This window comes from Eutrigla gurnardus (genome assembly GCF_963514095.1).
Source record: "Eutrigla gurnardus genome assembly, chromosome: 9".
Taxonomy (NCBI): domain Eukaryota; kingdom Metazoa; phylum Chordata; class Actinopteri; order Perciformes; family Triglidae; genus Eutrigla; species Eutrigla gurnardus.
Window position 1 is genome coordinate 15,626,918 of NC_139923.1, and position 21,974 is coordinate 15,648,891.

The 21,974-nt window shown below is 39.6% G+C and overlaps 1 protein-coding gene across 1 annotated transcript in view; it reads right to left on the bottom strand.

The window, feature by feature from the left end:
* Positions 1 to 7,631: 7,631 nt before the first annotated feature.
* The window catches only part of cspg4 (chondroitin sulfate proteoglycan 4), a 65,587-nt gene continuing 51,244 nt past the window's right edge, over positions 7,632 to 21,974 (bottom strand). Inside the window, exons 7-11 of the mRNA XM_084018003.1 lie at positions 17,696 to 17,894; positions 17,186 to 17,317; positions 16,356 to 16,516; positions 13,862 to 14,045; positions 7,632 to 11,926 (exon numbers count right to left, since the gene is read on the bottom strand). Of these exons, the coding sequence (XP_083874129.1) occupies positions 10,065 to 11,926; positions 13,862 to 14,045; positions 16,356 to 16,516; positions 17,186 to 17,317; positions 17,696 to 17,894 (2,538 nt within the window). The 3' untranslated portion in view covers positions 7,632 to 10,064. The remainder of the gene's footprint in view (positions 11,927 to 13,861; positions 14,046 to 16,355; positions 16,517 to 17,185; positions 17,318 to 17,695; positions 17,895 to 21,974) is intronic.

Here is a 21,974-nt window from a genome sequence, read left to right on the forward strand (position 1 = left end):
CTAGTTATAATAATATCACACAGTGCTGTCCCATTCCTCAGACATTTCACGAGTGATGCTGATTAAACTCTGCGGGGGCTCACTGCTTACAACTTAAGGGGTATATTTAAACTAGGTAATGACTTCTGCTCCACAGGCAGGGGATGTTAGGATCAGAAAAGACAGGAATCAGACAGAGAAATGTAGAAATGACAGAATGAAATCACAATGCAAATAGAATGGTTTGCTTTGGACTGCTTGCTTGTAACATTTTGTTCTGCAACAGAGTATGGGCCAAAAAAAATGGGCCTCGATCCATGATCCAGCCAACATCCATACCCATGGTTTGGTCAGACTCTCTAATACCGAACTGCCCGGACCCCCATCTCATCTCCCCTGGGACAATCTGTCCGTGAAATGGACAAAGCAAACTAGAACATTGAAAAACTAACATCAGAGTGTAGAAGGTATTCAACTCGGCATGATTAAAAGGTTTTATTCCAACAACACAGACATCCGTGCCCTGTGATTCAATGATCCCTGATGTACAATATGTATTCCTTATATTTCCAGTTAAGAGGTAGTTACATGCAGTACGACATCACTCATGTCTATTTGTATTATAATGATGAAAGAAAGAAATGCAGAAACTTGATTGTTAACATGTGAGAGCTAATTGTTCATTTTCTCAGGCAATAGGCTCCCTTGAGGTCACCTTATTAAAAGTAAGTAAAATGCTATTACTTCACCAGATAGGAGTTTAGCCCAGGTCACGGATTTTCAAAAACAACAACAAAAGAATGACCAGAAATGCCAAACAGCCTGGCCCTGAACTGTAATAACTCTTTATCATTTCCGAAGGCACTTCAAAGGTGAAATTTAAAGTAGGAAAATAAAAGTCCAAGATAGCATTATCAAACAGTGCACAAATAAGAGCGTGACTCGGAGTGTTAAGGCTGACGAGGTTAATCTGCTCACATCACGCCCTGTGCAAATGTCAGAGCACAAGGGGAAAAAGATAAGAAAAATAAATAAATAAAATAAAGGTTCTGCTCTGGTTGCCTAGCAGTGGAGGCATGCCAATATAGTTCCCCTCTAGTCTGCAGCGCTGTGTTTTTTTTCTACCCCACACTCCCTCTGACTATGGCTTTAAGCATTCCTGGATAGTTGGAGACTAAACTGTGAACAGATATGACCAGCAATTAAACAGAGCCTTGTAAATCGTCTACAACAGCAGAGAAAACATCCACCCACTTTGTAAACAGATCATGTCAACACTGCCAGTGTTTGTGTGTGACCAGAGAGCTATTACAGTAGTTGTGAAATGATAATAAGTATTGTCGTGAATATCTTAAGACCTTATGTCAAGTTAGAAACATGGCTGTTTTAAAGAAGCTAGTGGCCTTGATCCAGTGTATCAAATTCAATTATACAGGACAATGCTCATTAATAAAGACGTTTTTAACATGTAGGTGACACATCATTTACCTCATCCCACAACTGACCTCTGACCTCAGGAGATGCCTGTTTTTACCAGTTTGTCCCAGACAATCAATAACTGTCCTAAAACAAGAATAACATGGCCTGCTCGACCAGGAAAACATTCAGTTCAAATCTGACTGGACTGATCAGTTTTGTTTGATTTTACCGGACCAAAACCGACATGCTTGATATGCAAACAGAGCACAGCTGTCTGCAAAGTGGCTAAGATAAAGCCGCACTCCAACACCCCACAAATTCAGATCAGCACAATACAGCACAAAATATATCATACATCACTCAGTGGCTACTTTTTGTAAATCAGCACAGGAGAACTCAACAGCTGCATCGGTGCAGGTTTCAAGGAACGTGGTTAAAGCTAAGAAGCCATTTGCAGATGACGATTCAATTAAAAAGCATGCAATGGATATGGTTGGTGAAGTTTTCAAAATGTTTTTGGTTTAAGTCATATGATATGTTCAGTTCATTATATTTAAAACAAATGTATGTACACATTGTAAAGCTCAATTCAACATATTTTGAGGAAGACATTTTTGCTGTCTCGGCCTGAATAGCAACATCGGTGATTGAAGCAGCAGAGGCAGCTCTGAGTGAATTTCCAGAAGGGCTCTCTTTTAAAATAACTTCCCAGTGAGGTCCTGCATACCTCCGTCACTGTGTGTGCTGAACTCCAGCCTGCCCCGATCCGACCACCACTTCATCCTGCTCATACACCTTCAGGGCCACCTCATGACCACACTTCCTCTGGTCATGTTACCGTTTGGTGCCTTCATTTGTCCAAAATCAACAGGGAGTACTTGCCCAGCATTCCGCTTTAATCACAAACTCGCCTTTGAAAAAGTGAAACTTTAGCAAATTGTAAAAAAAACAAAAAATCAAAGCCTGCCAACTTGGAGAGCATCATCACTGTGTGAAAGACGGCAAGCAAGACGGCAGAATGTGTGCATTCAAACTAATGCAATTTTTCCTCCCTGCTTCATTTAGGGACACAATAAATGCTGGAAGGAAAGCTCCACCCTATCAGCTGGACGGCGCAATGACACAACCCAGATGTGAGTACCCCCCACCTTACAGGGAGGGGTGACCGGGGATTTCCTGCCCAGTCCAGACTCTTGGCCTCTTTCCATGACTTTTGGAGGGCATTAGTATGGATGAGGGAATGGCGAGGATGGAAGGTGGGTGGTGAAGGTGGGGAGAAGGGTGAGGTGCAATGGAGGGAGGGAGGCAATGTTAGACAAGGGCCGTGTTTTTCTTGGCTCTCTCCATAGTCTGTCCCACCCCACTGCGTGATATGACACACACACAAACACACACTAACACTAACACTAACACTAACACACGCACACACACAGACACAAGGAAAACACAACAGAGATTTCCATGACAATAGTGTTCCAGCCAGTGGGAGTGACAAAGCAGGGTGAACATTTCTCCCAGAGGAGGAGAGGGTGAGAGTCTCAGTGTTGGACCCGAGGAATCATCTGCTCCGCCGGTCAGGCCACAAAACCAAATAAGCAGTGTGATGACTTCAGAGGCAAGCTAGCGTCTAGGATCATGGGAGTGATGGTACGTGGGGGGTCTGCGGCAAGCTGAAGAATTAACTGTGTTAATTAACTCTTGTTCAGTAGAAATCATTTGTTGCTGTGGTGTTGGGTCTAATTAGGAAAAGGCTGGGAAACTGCTATGGTTACATAATGTTGTTCAAAACTATATCAACCTTCCCAAAAGAAGGTGTCTGAGGCAAACTAGGGTAAACTTGACTGGAACTTATGATTATCACTCCGGAGATCTTTGCTGTCATAAAGGTTGGGAACCCTTATTTTACATCATATGTACCCTTAAAGGATCATTTCAGTTTAATTCAATTTCCAATTTTCCAATCATAATAATACCATGTTATCTGGGGGAAACATTAGCAGCAAAACCCTTTTATTCATTATTTATAATTTTATAATTAGTGTCCAGTGAAAACATCCATCACAGACAAACAGACAAACCCTCTGGTTCAACTTTTTTCAGCAGCAACTAAATGTTCCACTGATGGTCTGGTTGGACTGTTAGGAGCCTTTCTACAAAGAGTTAATGGAAACCTTATTACACAGAAGGAGCCTACTGTGAGTGGAATGCAGCTTGGAGACGAGATTATTGGTTCAAGGGGAGGCGTACAACCTATGTATCTATGGTTGTTGCAAGACATAATAAAAACAACAAAACCTAGAGCCTCTAATTAGCCTTGTCCTATAGGATATGTCATCATCTCACCTGCTTTGTTGATTTCCCTAAAAGGCCTTTTTACAACACACACATTAAAATGATGCCCAAGGACACAACACAGTCCACGTGTAGACTATCAAAGTATCACTTCCTGCATACTTGACGAGTTCATGGTACTAAACAGAGCTACCTTCGGCATCAGGAAACTATGCTGATGAGTGTGGTGACATAAAGTTGCAGCCAGACAACCAAAACAATTAGCTGAGGAGACCTGCAGAGTCACAACAAGCGACCCCTTTCACATACACATAGCTGTGTGGATTATTTACCTTACAATATTGGTTGAAGACACTTTAAGAGGGCCAAAATGGATCTCAGAGTATACTTTTACAGTTTATGCACAAACTGTCAGATTTTATAAATAGGTTACAGTCATGAAGTCACCTGTTTTTAATTTGGTACATTTTATTTCCAAACTTGGTTTCGGTTTGTTGTGAACAGCACAACAAACCAAGTAACAGTAACCAGTAAAACATCAACATCTGTGGTTTTACTGGTTGCTGTTGCATGCAAACTCTTGCTCCCATGACTTGCTGCCATTTCCTCAAACTGAGACTCCAAGAGATACACATCCAGTCATTTTATTATGGACGTTTAAAAGTATTTTTGCCTATAATGTCAACAATATGATGCAAACTTAATTAAAACTAAAAGGTAGACTATGACTGTATATTTCAGAAGAGAGTGATTTGATGAGATGCATTTTATGTGATGAAAACACATAAAAATGTAGAATTGTAGTGGTAGACAAGTAGACAGGAATAGCTGTTTAATCATGCAATAACTTACAAAGGTTAAACACCTTAGCCTATATCAGGTTACTCAGTGCAAGCTGATTTCACCTGTGAGCATCTAAATACATGAAAGCTTTAACATTTGCAGCTCCGGCATCTTCTGGCACCAAAGAGTCTCATTTTACGGCCGAAACTGCAGTTTGATTGGAATAAATGACTGAATGGCACCCACAGAAATCCATCAACTGGACTAAATATTAAGACATCACAGTATTGCTCTCAGTGTTCGATTGATTCCCCGAATGATCCATGAGAATTGCAGTGCAGCAACTATACTGTAACACCAACAATTTTGGCAAACTGAGGACAAACAGGAACAGTCGCATCCATTGGAGAGACTCTGTGGAGGATTACATTTAGTGATGCACCAAACAGGCAGGGGGATTTGTTTTCAGGTTGTTACTGCTGCAGTGACATAAGACATGCAGGGAAGGTAGGAACAGCATGCACCAAAACACATCCAGGTCTGGGGGTTTGTCCCTTTTGAACGCTGCTTACTGCCTGTGAGAGCTGATGAAATCTGTTGATAATGTAGTTGAGAAAAGTCCAAAGCCAACAGGCATTACTCTTCCACTGAGGCCGACCCAGAGCCAATGTCAACACAACCGAGATCAGACTTATATTGAAGGTTAACAAGCAAACTGATGTTCTGAAAGTCAAAGAGGCTGAATATAATGCCGACTTAATTGCCCGATGCTTTGCTTGTAAAGTTACTTGGGTTATCTAGAATATTTCCTGTACAGTGAAGATTGTGATGAGGACAACGTGAAACATCTGTCAGTTTTTTTGTTTTTTTTGTTAGCAATTTTATTCCAAATGGCTTGCCAAACAATTACGCCAACTTTTGCATCTTTTTCTCAAACCCTTTGTTGGCTCTACATTCTTAAATATTTAACCCTCAAACATTATTCAGGATTCAGCTAAAACAATCAGATTTGACACAATGTCCAGTCCTTGATTTCCACAGTTAAGAGCATTTATGTTAATGGCATGTTAAGAATGCTGCCCTTTGTTTTCATTCCTGTTGGTCTTTAGGGAGAACGGAGGCTAAGATCCGCCCAGCGTCTCATTTTTCTGACAAGGCCAGACTCATTAAAGAGGTGTCCTGCGTCAAGAAACTTCTTTTGAATTCAAAGAAGTATTTGAAGCAGAAATTGGGGATCCATTGAGAGAGTGTGGTTAGAAAGGAACGTCCAACTTATGCAAGCACATCTGTGGGAGTGAACACAGGGATGTGTCCATATCAGGAGAACCAAATCAGTGCTTACAATATTAACACCACCACCAACACTCCTTCAATGTCAGAACATGTCCTTCTCCAAGCTGTTTAACTCCTCTTAATACAAGCATTCACAAGGCATCTTCAGTTAATGACTGAATGTTATCTTTTATTTCTATGAAGTCAAGGAAAAAACATAGCATTTGGGTTTTGGGTTTTTTATTCATAGTGTTGCCTCTAAATACTAAGTTGAACTGATATTACGTTAGATTAGAGGTTTTACAATTACCATCAGTTTTTATTTATGTAATTAGATTTACATTTCCGCTAAGTTTAGGTTACATTTCATTTTTTTTTCTTTTCTGACAGTTTTTCTTTGGTTTAGTGTTAGCTTCATCTTTAAGCACCATGCAATGCAGTGTGTTTGTTGTATAGGCCTACAGAGCTTGAGACTTGACATCCGCAGTACAGGGACTGCTCAGAGACCATGACATATGCAGACATGTGGAGGTAACAGCTGTGCCAAGCAGCTTATGAAACCTGCAGCAGGAGCAACTGGGAGAGGAGCAGACGACAGCCAGTGACACCGGGAAATGTAAAAAGCTGAGAGAAACACCGAAAGCAAAGGTCATTCACTGGAAAGAATGACTGACGGAGAGATCCTTGTTAAATACTGAGGAATGGCTGCGACTGTTCTGGTTTCTTCAAGGGCCTGTTTGCACCCTACCACCACCTGGTGGTCAAAAGGACTTATAGCATCTATAAAAAAACAGACAAAATGTTGACCAAAAGATGTTTCCCTGGGAACGATTCAGTACTTTCTTTTACTATGAATAATTAAAGCATAAACAATGCTGTATAGTTATCGTGGAGCATGTATTTGAATACACCTCTTCTAATAATAGGAGCAGTCACTCTAATTGCCTCTCTTTTCCCTAATTGACCCCAGCCATCACTCAAATTAACTTTGTGTTTTTCATGTATGTTCTTCACGTATACATAATAATTAATTCAACAGCATGTATAGTGTAATTATGGTAAGTAATTAACATTTTCATACACATAAAAATATAACGTGTGGCTGCTTTAATGTTAATCACTGCATGGACAATAGCAGAAATGACACAATTAAATTAAATATAGAAAGATTGTATTAAAATAAATTGTTACAATTATCCATTTCTACCTTTTGTGTGGGTGAAGTATTTCTTGATAGGGCACTTAGTTAAAGTTAAAGTTTGCCTCACAATAAAAACCTTTAGCGCAAAATATCAAACAAACGTGCAGAATTAAAAGATAACATAAAACATCTGTTTAGCAAAGCAAAGGCATATGTTATTTTCATAGTCAATAGATTTGGAAAATAATGAGAGGTAAAGTATTCCAAAGCTTTAGTAGCAAAAACAACAAATGCTCCATCTCCCGTCATCTGAAGTCAAGCTTTGGACATTTCCAGTAACACTGCTTAACTGACATTAGAGACTTGAAATGACTAAATGGGCAGAACAATTAAGATATTTGCCTTGTTTTCAGTAATAACTAAAACATCATATTTAGTTTTAAACTTCAATGGGAATCAATGAAGACAGGCCAACAATGTAATTAATGTGTTCCTGTGCTTTGTCTGTACTTCTTTTCCTGCATTTTAAAGCATCTGAAGAACTCCAGCTGCAGTACAATAAATTACAGTAATCCAGTCACAAAGGCACAAAACCTGGATTCATGTCTCTTTTTCAAGTGATAAAACATGTCTGATTAATGAAAATGTTCTTGATTGGACAACAAACTACAAACGTTTAAAGAATGAAACAAGCTTTAAACAGTAGAAAAACCAAATCACTGACTGAAAACAATTAATGCAGGTTTTTGTTGCGTGAACGTTTTTATTTCCATTAGTGCTGACAAAAAAAAAAGCTCAGAGGCATTCTGCAGCATAGTAATTTCTCTCGTTCCAGAATCTAAACATTGCTTTGTATTATCATTATTTTTAAAGACACCATCAATTTACAGATTACAGTTTGTCTCTGACAATGGAAATATCTTGAGTATGACTTGATGTATGACAGAAATAATAAATAAGGAAAAATTATGGGTGGTGATGAAACTCTGCAGTGAACTCAGCCTTCAGTAAACAGACAACAGAATAGTGACGGGCACTGCAACAACATATACATACAATCACACACAAAGAGACATACACATGTTTTGCAGTTGAGTATATATGAGATGTTAATCAAGCCCAAAAGTCTTACTAAGCAACAACAACACATATTTACACATAAAACTGGTAAGGTGTGGATGTGATATCCTGAAGGAGAAACAAATACTTTTTTAGCCAGCTATCTGTAAGAGAATTCACTGGAAATACACCGTCTCCTGAAACACATCACTTCCTGAGCTCTGTGCTGTCTGTAAAATCTCTATCCACATTTCCTGCTCTCAAAACACTACAAAAATATAAGATCAATAGACAATGAATACTGCAAAGAAACTATTGTATATTCAGTATATGACTAACAAAGAATAAGGTGTCATTGGTATACAGTTTGAAAAAAGAAATGTACAGCAAATAGTCAAACACCCTTTAGAAAGACAATTGTTGAGTCTTTGTTTTCTTTAGTGGATAAAAAAAAATGCATCTGATTTTCTCATTGTAAACTTTCTACTTCACCTTAAGTACTTCCAACATTCAACAACCACATATATGTCACAGGTCAGAGTGACAGTTAAGACATCAAAAAAGGAACAAAAGGAGTCTGATTTACAGCTACACTCTTCTTCATTTCAACATATAAAACAAGAATAAAAATATTTCAATATATGACGGTCTGTATATTCAGCTTACGTATGGAATGCTTAAAAAATAGCTGTGAAGACTTTAAAAGAAAAACTCTAAATGTCTTAATTTTCTTCATCAATGTTACCTTTACCGAGGAGCATTTTATTTATTATCGCCATGACAGCACCAACCGGGTTTTATGAATTCTTAATTGCAAACGTGGAAACTGGACACATAACAGTTGGAGAAGACCTCACCCCTGCCTGTCAGCCAATATGGATGTGTTAAATACTAAAACCACAATAACATCCTGCCTGTGGTCTACAAACTGTGTACTGTATGGTTTCGCAGTCAGTGCTGTGCCAGTCCAGTGAATATTTACAAGCACTTTGGAAGCATGCAAAATAATAATATATGACAGATGCTGACATAACTCTGAGCTAAATTCAATCAAAACTGTGAGTTGTTGCAACAAGTTTTGTAGTTTAAACATTTTTTGTATTAAATGTTACATTACATTACATGTTATCATGTGATGAAATTAAAGCAATAGTTTGACATTTTGAACACTGAAGTTTATTTGCTCTCTTATGGAGAGTTAGACTAGAATACCACTGTCATATCTGTCTATTTAATGTGATGCCACAGCCAGGAGACTATTAACCTAGCATAGCAGAAAGACGAGAGACAGGGAGAACTGCCAGCTTGGTTCAGAAAGTCACTGTAAGGGGTTTCCACTGTACATGGCTAGTTTTAGGAAAAGACTGATGATTGAAGATGTAACTGCAGTAACTTTTGCTGGCTTTCGAGGTGCTGGATGGAACCATTGTCATTAGATCTAGCTAAGCTATTTTCTCCTGGCTGTAGTTTCAAGAAACAAATATTTAAGTCTTCTAATTTAATCCTCAGAAAAACAAGTGAATTCACATATTTTCCAAAATGTTGTACTATTCTCTTAAACTGAATTTAGCCCTGAGAAACATAATACAACAGTACCTTAAAAAAAATTAGAAATAAAAGAGAAAACACAAAGCATATATTTATCTCATCATCAATACACAAGGCTTATCAACTTTCCTGATGAACCAAAGGCGAAAATCAAACCATCACAAAGACTTTAAATCACCTATCCACTCAAATGAATACAATTGGCCTATTCTATCTTATGGAATACAATGAGAGAGCGCACCCAAAATACTTTTTGCAAACACATGGCATGTTTATGTCTTCATTTGTGCCCTTTGACAATGAGGAATGATAAAACTAAAATAAATAGACATGGCCTGAGCCTCCTTCGATAAGAAAGTGCCCCTTTCATTGCCAATAAGTATTCAGTGTTTTATTGCCTGAGAATTTGTCCACAGTTATGTTGAGATAAGTAAATAACCAATGGCGTCAAAAAAATAATTTTCATTTAAACTGGTGTGGCAAGAGGTCTTTAATACTGAAAGGAATGATTTGTGGAGCCTTCCAAAGAGGATCAGAGGATCACCTCCCTCTGTGTCTTACCTCAAGTGTCTCAGACCCAGTACTGGTTCTTTTTCAATGCCGGGTTCGTTGTCCGACAGTGCTGCAACAACTCTGGGTCTGTGTCTTTGGAGTCCACGGTGGACATGGGGATGTTATTGGCTGGGTCAGTTTTGCGAAAGGTTTCTGCGCTGGCCACCTCTCCATTTTTGGGCTTAGATGCTGCTGTCTGGACGTCATGCTTGCCTGTCTTGTTTTTACGGATCAGGTAGTAGGCCAAGATCCCTGCCAGCAGCAAGAGGAGAAGGATAACCAGGATAGGAATAAGAATAGACCAGAAGTTGCTGCGTCGGTAAACATGTGGTTTCTCGTGGGAGCTAGAACCAGGAGATGCTGTTGTGGGGGCATTTCCTTGTGGCAAGTCCATACTGGTCCTCCAGTGGGGGCCAGCTGGAGTGGAACGAGGGGACCCAGCCCCAGGGAGGTCATTGCTGTCCTTTGATGGATCTTCTGAGGGAATCCTCAACAGAGTGACAGGATAGATCCCAGAGTCATTAAAGGGCCCTGTATGGAAGGAAAGCACACATTCTGCAGGAGGAACCCCATGGGCTTTGAGAAGGAAGCGGGCCTCATCCTGACTGACACTATCTTGTGATCCAGAAGCACTATTTAGGATTTCCATAGCTACAAGGCCCTGATCCAGCTCCTTCTGGCTGAATACGTCCACTGGCTGACCTGCACCAGGACCTCCAGACCTCACAAAACGTGCCCCTTGGGGCTGTTGAATGACAGTGAACGTGGGGGAGGTTCGAGTCTTGTTTGCCAGAGGAGTTGCATCCAGAAGCTTCCGGTCGAGTTGGACACGAGTACCTTGGGGTAAGAGAGGATCCTGAGCAATGATAGCCAGAGGCTGAACTGTGATGTTGAGGACAGAGGAGACGTTAGCAGCCTTACTACGGGCTACAAATGCAACACTGTCTCGAGGTGAGGTGGACTTCACAAAGCGTACGCTAACTCTGCCTTCTTTGATCTGTTTCTGGGTGAATGCGGATGTAGGCTGCCGGTCTACCATGACAGCTGCATACTTCGGTACACTTGTGATCTTGTAAAGGATGTCCTCTTCAACAGGGCCCCCAGTAGTGGCCCTCAACATCTCCTCAGTCACCAGGGTCTCATCGTCGCCTTGTTTCACCTTGATCTCAGGGGCTTTGTCAAGAAACAAGGTGTGAGCTAAGACGCCAATGTGGAGTGTATACGGCTCTGTTTGGTGTTCTCCATCTGAAACAATGAATTCCATAAAGCCTTCGGCAAGGCTGCCATCACTGAAGAAGCCCACCTCCCCACTATTAACCATCTCCTGTGTGAACTCAGAGATGGGGACCTTTTTGAGTGAGTCGACCAGTTGACCGTTGCTAGGGGCTTTCGTCACTTTGAAGTGCACCTCATTTGGCGGACTGTCCTCATCGTGAGTGTTAAGATGCTTCTGAGTCAAAATGGTCATGGAGCCTTGAAGAACCTCCAATAGCATGTCTATAGTGACTAGTTCGGGAGAGTCAGAGCCCCGCCGTTTGATTGAGATGTTAAATATCTCCTCCAAGACCACGGATTCAGCAGGTGAGGCTACATCGTGACCCTCAGACTTCAGAGAGGCTCTAAAAGAGAAGCTGTCAAAGGAAGCCCCTGAGTCATCATGGAGATACTCCAACTGCCCTTGAGTTACATCTTCTTGCATGAAGGATAGGCCATTAAGGTCCTGACCACCCAGGGTGAATCGACCATGGTCAGGGAAACGCTTAATCTCAAAAACCACATCCACATCACCTCGCTCTGCTTCAGGGAGGCTAGCCAGAAGGTTTGAGGCATCAAGAATCGAATCATCTATGGCTTTCCTCTGGCCTTGCACAATTTCCAAACCTGAGTGGAAGTAATGAAAACAAACCTATTATTATTGTTTCGGCAGCAAAAGAAGCATGATTGATAAGTTTGAAGATACTTTATGACTTTCAATTATTCGGGCAATAAACAATAATAGTAATACTAAAGCTATTCTAAAACTGTATGAAAAAAATATTGAATAAACTGAAATTTCCCAGCATAATCAGATGAATCAGAAATGTGTAAGTCATTGTGAATTTTTCCTGAATGTACATGTTTTTTTGTTTTTTATTTTTTACGATGGAAAGATTTGCAGATATTTTAGATTCAAACTGTGATCAAACTTAATGCAAATTCAATCTTCCATGTAAATGTATGGCATTTTGTTTTCACATGAACATTTGTCTGATATTTTTTTTATGAAAAATACATGTTCAATTAAAGTGTTAAATATAAACTTAGTCTCATGTAGTCCAGAAGTCACATACAGTAACTACAGTAGAGTTAGCAGCAGTTTGCGTTATAAGAGTTGACAATATTGTCGCATCACATGTAACTTTTTCTTTCAGAGATTACCTTTGATCGCAAACTATAGCTTTTATTAATTATAACATTTTTCTACTCCAGTTTGTCTACTGAATTATGACTGATATTGGTAGAAGTTCTGTTAACATTGATTCCTAAATTAACAACACACAGTAAACCACTATTATTACTATTATTACTACTATTACACTATTATGTGTAAGAGAGAATCACTGTTAATTTTGTTAATTTTCTATGAGTACTCATTGCACATACAGTATATTGACTCACATTATAGCGTGAAAAGTGTGTTTTTTGATAAAAACAGGTAATATTTTATAGGGGTGGGGGGAAAAATTGATTCTTAAATGCATCGCGAAAGCAGATAAAACTTTCCCCTATGGGTTAGCATTGGAGCTTTTCTGGAAGGCTGGCAGGCAGGTACACATCTCAGGCTAGGTCATGTCAATTTTTGTCAGGTTTTTTTGCTTCTAATTAGTCGGGATGACCCTGGGGACAACGAAAATGGGGTTAAAAATGACCGGATTTCTCCTTTAACCTGTTGGTTTTCTTTTATGATCATCACAAAAGTAGGAAGTGACTAGCAAAATCATGCATGGGAATGTACACAAGAAAAATGGTTGCATCGAGATGCATCGCGAATCAGTTTATAATCAAATCATTGACCTCTGAATCGTAATCGGATCGAAGGGGTTTTTGGTTAGGTGCCTGAATTAAGGTCTGTGGTACAAATACAAACTTAAGAAATGTTCATGTTTTGTTCAACGAACATAAGTGATTTTACATGTCTTTAAAAAGGTGGTTGAAAACAAGTGGCTAAGTTTCGGGTACATTAAACATCATCACTAACACTAGTCCACCTTTGTGTTTTGTTGACTAATTGTGTTTGTGTATTGATTGTGTACTCCACCCAAACTGTTCTGTATCCGAGTAACGAGCCCTTACTGTAAAATATAATGTGTGCTCAGCCAGTCTACACTGAATGACTAGAGGTTAGCTAAATAAATACAGATCTGACATCTGTTTCAATAAACCACAGCTGGAGCTGGTGCAGTAACTGTAACATGCTCTAATGGGGCTTTACAGGCTTAGACACTCATCTCTGCATCTCAACATCTGCCAAAAGTTTTATATTATAACAAACTACTACAATATCTGTGAATGTGTTGAAGCCGTGCTGTATTTAAAAGTATGTTAAAATCCACGTCACTGAGAAATGAAACTGCTTTATTTTGAGCTGGAATTAATCTCCTCCATGTGTGTTTGATGGTTGTATTTCCCGTCTGTTGTGTTTTCATTTGATTTAAACTGTAACTGGTGTGCTGTCTTGGCCAGGCCTCCCTTTGAAAATATAGTTGTATCTCAAGGGATTTCCCTGTTAAATAAAGGTAAAACGTTAAATTAGTGATTTTAAATATGAGCTTTTACCTTTGTTCTTCCATAGCTGTGAGGAGATATTGCTGTGAGCAGCATAGTAAGAGATGGTGATGGGCAGGATGTGACGGACATCTGGGGCTGGTTGGGATGATAGAGTGAGCTCTACGGAGTCCCTCACCACCCAAAAAGGCTCATCAGGTATCTGGTGCGCATAGTAGACCGCTCCTGACTCCAGCTGTGTGTCAGGAGGAAAGAAATCAGAAGAGTGTGTGTGAATGAGTGTGTAAAACTCTTAGTATCACGTATTTTACAAGGTTTACCTTCTGGAATTGACAGTTATTGAATAAGATGATCATGGAGAAATGTGATAATGGAATAAAGACAGCCAAGTAAAAAATATTAGATCCTAGCACAAAGAAAATCACTAACAGTAAGAAAGTTTTTATGGTCAAGCATCTACTATATCACCAATTCAGCAATTGTATCTGTCTGTTCTATTTTGTCAATATGAGCTTGATATTTGACCTCTCGTTCACAGTTACTTGTAAATGACTTTCTATTTGTTTTGACTTAAATGATTTGGGAGACAAAGACACATTTTATTGCTCCTTTCCCCTCTGACGTATGTAAGAACCACAGTGAAATGGGAGCTCAAACGACTGCCGCAGTGGTTTGGCTCAGCTGTACTGGAATCAGGGTTTGGGAACTGGAATGTGATGGCCTGTGTTCGCACTCTGAGGTCACTCTGTGTCCTAAACTCAACTCTACACACACACACGCAAGCAAGGGTGTGTGCATGCATGAGCACACCCACAAGTGCTAAGTTACTCAAACCATCAAATCGTGTTTTCAGCTCAACCAGTATTATATTTTCTGTTACAGTCTCATCAGAGCATTTTGCAGGGAAAGAAGAAAGAATGTGTTCTCATGCTCATCCAAGCACGGTCAGAGATCAGGAATGGAAATCAGACGTATATGGCATATTTGGTTATCTAATCAGAGTAAAAGTGAAAGTATAACTGCATATTTCCTTTACAGATTATGTTAACATTTTTTATTTTTTTTTAATCCAGTCAATGATCAAAGGAACACTTGGAAATTAGGAGCCACACCACGATGCATGGTTTTGTTGAAAACAATGCAGGTGTAAACCATGAAAAGTCTACCACATTTTGTTATACTCCAGGATTTAGGACTTCCTGGAATTTTCTTTTTGCCGCAATCTGAATGTTTGATTATGTTGATGTTACTTTTCCAACTGTACAGTTACAAAATTATGTAATAAATCCCCTGAAACGTGTTATTTATACATCCAGTGTTTACTTAAATCCTCTCCAAGTATTTAAAAGCCTATTAGCATTGATGTTCATGCAAATAGTGACGCTAAACATCACAATGCCACAAAGTCAAATGCAATGAGGCCCCCTGTTGGTGAAGCAGAGGAACTACTTTGTACCTCATATTGCACACACTTATAAAAGGGAATGCAGTTCTAGTGAGGGGGCGGCTGCATCGGTGTGTGATTGATTTAGTAAGCAGCCTCTGCCATCAGTGTATGAATGTGCGTGTGTGAAAGGGTAATGCAAATCGCTTGGAGTGGTTGAACAGATTAGAATAGTGCTATTTAAATACAGGTCCATTTAGCATTTACCATCGATGGCCTGTAGATGTTTGTTACAGCCTTATGGAGAATACTACAGTGTATTTGATGTAGAACTTGAGCCAACACCAAAAATGTGTGTGTGCACAGTTGGAGTACCTGCATCTGAAAAGGGAAAATACTTTGTTTGGTATGTGATTTAGGTGAGATTTAAAAAAAACATTCTTTGAATTTATCAATTTTCTGTCATGTCAGAAACGGTTTGAGACAAGATAGAGTAAGCTTTAGTATCAAGTTTCATTGAATTTACTTTTCTAATATAAATAAAAGTCAAAATATGTAATAACAGTATTATTCCGAGCAGACCTTTACAAGTATTGAGTCAAGTCAACACAGCGAGAATTTAAATGACTTCATTTCCACCTTGTGAGATCTGCAGCACCAGTTTGTGTTGAAAGGAGGATTTGCAGCAATGTTATGCATTAAAGCAGTATTGTAAGTTTTTATATGTCTGCCTAATGGCCTCTGCAGCAGACAGAGTGTTTTAACAGCTACGACGGCTTTAGTCATGGAAACCTGCTATTAATAGGAATGCTAAACCCCAAAGAGGCGAGGATTTATATGAAAAGAATGAATATGGACATGAATAATAACTGACAGTGCCTCCTTAATGCCACTGACTATTTAAGAAACACTTCATCAAAAGATGCTTTTTCCCTTTGATTTTCCTAGAATTTCTTTCATCCAACAAGCTGTTTTTCTTCCTTAAATGTGTTTTCATCTTTTACTGTTTTTATGCGTCACCAGACATTTATAATTACCATTAAAAGTGAATGTAAAACATTCATTTTAAGAATGGTGGAACGGAAATTCGTTAAATGTTTCATAAAAGAAATATATCCTGGAGATGCACACATGCAGCTTCACACACAGAAAAGTAATTACCTGTGTTTGTGAGAAGCGGGTAATTTCCTCATACTGGTTCCTGTCATTGGCCAGGATGAGTCTTCCCAAACGCGGTGGGTGGATAAGAGAGTAGCTTATCTCATTTCCATCCTCATTGGTCACAGCCCCCAGATTGGCACTAGTGATAGACTGCCGTGTTCCTGTGAAAGCACAGACACACAGACACACAGACACACACACACACACACACACACACACACACACACACACACACACACACACACACACACACACACACACACACACACACACACACATGTTCCTCTGAGTGCTGTGGAAAATCACCTCTTGGAAGTGGAGCTGAGCTTCTAAAATTAAGCTGAATCTGGAATTGCACATTAGGGTGCAAAGGAGTTTCCAGTTGACGAGAGTTTCACTCCACCATTATATTCAAGATTACAAAAATTTCACAACTTATCTCCTGTCATGCATGAAAGTCAAGTTTATTTTAAATCGAGCTTAGATCATTGTCTGTGCTGACACTTGCGCTCACAAAATAGTTTCGTCTGGAGAAGTTATGTTTTTTAACCACAAAAATACAGCTTACAACATTTTATTTAAGTAAGTATTGAATTTTAAACTTCTCTTTGGTGCATTGGGACATTTTAGATCAAGTTCCACTGAAAACAGCAGGCAAACATTTTTGGTTTATTACTTTCTCTCTTGCCGATGTTTTGTACATAAAAAAACCCCAGAAAAATACAACGGGTAAAATAAAGACCAATTATTATATTGCAGAATAGGGTTGAACGAATCACACTGTGGTAATCCTCCAATCACTTCAAATATGACGCATTTTGGCATCTTACCTGGAAATACCATGAGTTCTTCCTGCGTTACTACGGTGATGGTGAGAGGCCTGGCTGTGACAACAAATTGGAAGAGAGGAGACGTGTGCTCTCCATCTGTCACTGTGAAACTGAAACCACCAGACTCCTCACCTGCAAGAACAGAGGAGTTTGGACGTGTTTAATATACTGGTCGTTCCTCTTTCAATTCATATTCTAATGCTTATTTGTAGCTACTACTTATTGTTTATTGTATTGCTAATTATACAAGCAGGAGGTCATTTAAATCTTGCTATACCATTGTACCTTGATGGAAGTTACATTTTCATTTGGCACAATGAAGGGACAAATAAAGATTAGTACATTAACTGTCTTGTGCCACAAAAGTCTCTCTGTAATTGGTTGTAGATCATTAGCAGTGACTTCTGCTTCGACTGATGCTGTTGTAAAAACAACTGCAGTCGCAGATAGAGGCCAACCACATACATCGTACTGTACTATGGCTATGAAAAAAGATTTCAGTGGCCTCACCCTCGTGAATGAAGATGACCTCCCCGTTGTTTATGTTAGCCTGTGTGAAATTAAGGACGGCGTCCTCGGGCGCCTCTTTCAACGCCACCATCCCATTGGTTGGCAGCTCTACATGGTAAACCAGTTCCTCTGCAGACGTATCAGCGTCCTCAGTGTTCAGCATGCTGGAGGAGATATCGGCTTCCTCTCCAACAAGAACCTGTGAAATAAAAGACAGTAAGGAAGAGAGAGAGAGAGAGAGATGAAACACATCACAGATTACTCAGTCTGGGTTATGTTTGGATGAAGGTGATCCAAGGGGTCAGGAGTTTATTAGAGATGTCTTGTATAAAAGACAATATGATGCTGTATGCTTGGTTGAAGTCATTTCCAAAGAAACTGCATGAAAGGTAGAAAATAAATTAAGAAATAAAAAGTACAAAAGGTGTCCTACAAAACAAGACACCTCAAAAGCAACTATTTAAAAGGTGAATGATTTCTCCATCACAGTCTGGTCTAGACTCCTGTTATCAGAAGATGGAGCACGGCAGTGCAGGCTGAATGACTCTCTGGGTGGATGAGCTTTAATGGACTTCTAATGGTTGGCTGGCTGAAAGAAGCATTAATTGAAAGAAATGGGCCAGATCCCCAGAAAGACATTCTTAAATAGCTGGAATCAGTTGGGAGACTGAGCTGAGGGTGCCCTGCAGTAAGAGGTACATATTGATCTCCAAAGCCATTTGCCCTCTGATAGCATCCTCGCTTCCTCTCTCTCAAGACTTGGGATGAAGAGCAAGAGGCTTTTCGGCGGGAGGAGGAGGAGAGATGAAGATTCAGTTGTGGATATTAAAGCTTTAGGTGTCACTCACTGAGGGTCTCTTTTATTTAAGAGTTACCTCATGCTTTGAGGCACGTATGAGCAAATGATCCATGTTTTATTTTAATTACTCTCAACATCCCTTATCTACTTCTATGCAAATAACTAATTCCCTAAGCTAGCTGAAAGAACATCTAATGACCTCGGAGTGTGGGCATGGCCTTGTGGCATTCACATGGGTTGCATCTGTAAGCATGATTGAAAAGAGAGAGAAATAACAGATAAAGCATGAGAGCGAGAGGTTTTCCAGCTGTCAAACAGCAAGTCAAAACTTAAAATTCATCCTGTCTAACATATCTCTACCTCTACGATGAGGATTTCTCTACGGGTTAATGCTGCTGCAAGAGTGAAGCTGCTTCTAAAAGAAACCTGATGTTTAACTTGTAGAAAATGTTGTTGCTATTTCTGCTGTTATGGCAGCTGCGCTACACCTGAGCAAAGCAGAAATACTACATGGTACATTAACTAAAGCTGATTTTAACTGTGATTAAGATATTTCAGGTGAGCCTTCTTTGTGATTTACTGTAATAGTTGCCTAAATACTTAATTTACTATTTAACATTCACACTGTAGGCTATTCAATACAGAAATAGACCTTGACACTTGAAAACAATATAGCACCAAGGTAGCAAAAATCACTAGCCAACTGAAAGGCCTGCCTATGTTGCAACTGATAACTTATTATCAATTGCATATTTTTATATGTATTTCTGGCTTGGAGCAAAATACGTACACTTTTCAGCCATTAATATCTGTATTTACAGAATGATTTACACGTGTCCACTTGCAAATCACAGACACAACAGATTTGGAGATTTTTTTTGTTCTTGACACATTTATAAATTACACACATGTTCAAAATACACATTTGCAGATTCCTGTACAAATCTCAGTACAAATTTAGAAATAATTTTACGCCCTTACAAATGGGATTACACACACAAGGTCTGAGATATAGTTATGCACCTCTCCACACACGTTTGCAAATAGTTCTGCTCGGATATGGCCCAATAGTTTAGTATGCTTTAGCTGGTATAATGCTGGTCATGCGTACCTTGGTTAGCATGCTAATCAGCATTAAGTCGTGGCTGAATGCAATTAGGTTTTCAAATTTTCGCTCAAACAATAAATAATTCGATAAATTATCATTTTTTTTTCACCAGATGATGGACATCGACAGTAATTCATCCTGAGAAATGGTGAGTTTATTTCCCAGAGACTTATTCTTTTTGTTCTGGAGTTGTTGTGAAAACACAAGTGTGTCTCTTTCAGTCCTCTGTGTAATCTCTCTATTTTTAACCCATCTAGACTGTTTCCATACAACAAATGTGTATACTTTAGTTGCCTTGCAATCCACTGCTCAATCCCATTCAGTTTGACACTCCATCAAAGATCTTTCACTGTGACACACCAGCGGTTCAAAGCCATAATCCACCATAACACACTAAAACTTTTTATTTGCTGGCAGATTGCATGTTTGTTCCTTTCAAATGATTACTTTTAGAACTGGTGGAGACTTCACAGACAAGTACGGTTTGAATTGAAGTGAACTCAACAGTCCTCAGCACACATTTTTGGCTGCTACACAGTCTTGTACAGTGACTGCAGAGGTAATTTAGCTCTAATATTCTGTCTGAAATGTCTTCATATCCTATGTTTTTTGTTTAGTTTAAATACGAAAGAAACAGAAAAGAAAGTAAGACAAAATAATTTAATTGTGTACCAAATATAATAGTTCACGCAGGTTGAGCCCTGATTTATTTACTTATACATAAATATACATATACCGGTAAGTATATATATATATATAGTTGTTTCATCCGACTTTAAAGGACCTGTTTCTTACACTGAATATAATAATTTACTGTAAGTGCTTGCCGGACCGCCTTGGGTGCCAAGGCGTGGAGAGCACAGGTTCTGATGTTTGGAAGCAGCTATAGGATAATCCCTGGACTATCAGTTTGAAGGGGATTGAGGCCTGCTGCTTGCATTTGCAGACAGTGGGGACCCCAGCTATAACACCTAAAGTAGAGCCCCGGTTTCTAAAGCGTTCAGCAAGAATTTGTGAAACATTGATTGATATCAGATGTCAGCAGCTTAGCCTGTGGTCCCACTGGGACTATAGCACACGAGATACCTGCAGAGACTTGTTACCTGGCGACAATAACCTTTTGTGTCAGACACTTGGATGACAGAATGAGGGTAATCTGCCTGGATGAGCGGTATAGGTGGCATCTCACCTTCAGAGGAAGAAAGTCACATCAGCAGCGTCATACCCGCCTACATCAACAAACAGGGAAGCATTTTATCCACTCTGCTGTTGCAGCCTGCAGAGAAGCTGTGATATCAGGCCTGGGAGAATCCCTTCTTCCTCTAGGCAGTTTACATCTGCACAAAGCGGAGCCTGTTAGTTTGTCTGGGACAACACCCCTGGTGGGGGACTGAACACAAACAATTTAAGACAAATCTGGACTCAGTACGGAAGGGAGGAAGTGTATCTGTTTTCATTAAGGCAGGACGCCCACTCAGCAAACAAGACAGATGCTCTATGCTTTCCTTTACCGTTCCCTCTCCTTATCCAGAAAGACATGAGAAGCTAATACGATATGCAGAGATGACTAAGCTGATAACAGTGCCACCCACCTCTTTCATTTCTCAGCATTAAGGAGCATTATTGCAGCCAAAACACCAATAACTCGCCATCACTCTTTCACCACTATTAATAGAACGGATGCTGCAGAAGAGTATACACACTAACAATCTTCTTTCAAGAGGCAACAGGAAATGCGTTTTTTTATTTTTAGAAACATTTGCTCTTATGATCTCAGACAAAAACCTCCACTTCGCCGAAGGTTTACAGAAACGTTATCAAAAGGTATCACCATTTAAAAGATTCACACATTTAACCAGGTTCTCTTTCAAATTCCTGGACTAGATATATATATATATATATATTTTTTTTTACAGTGCAAGCTCCAATCCCTGACACTAGATGGCCCCATCACCCCACTCTACACTCCGGCGAGGCACCAGGCAATCTAGGGCAGGTAATCTGAAAATGGCCTTGCAAATTGATGGTTTATATAACCATGAGTGCATTTAGAACCTAAGAGGATGGGCTGCAAATTCAATTTGATTGGACACAATGGCTGATATTTCATTTGGAGGCAGTAATGAAGGAGATGCCATAGGCGAATTACTTACTTTGCTCATGACTCAACAGGATACCACGATCTTCTAAATGTTTAAAACTCTAAGGGGTGCCAGATGTCTGAAGCTCCAGCCCACACTGCCTAGGCATCCAGAATCTTGGCTGATTTGTAAGTACAGGGGACATCAGAGTGTGTCTAACTCTATATTAGGGAGTGGGGAAAGTTAAGGCAACAACAAGACAGATGATAGTTTGTTGTCTATGGAGTTACA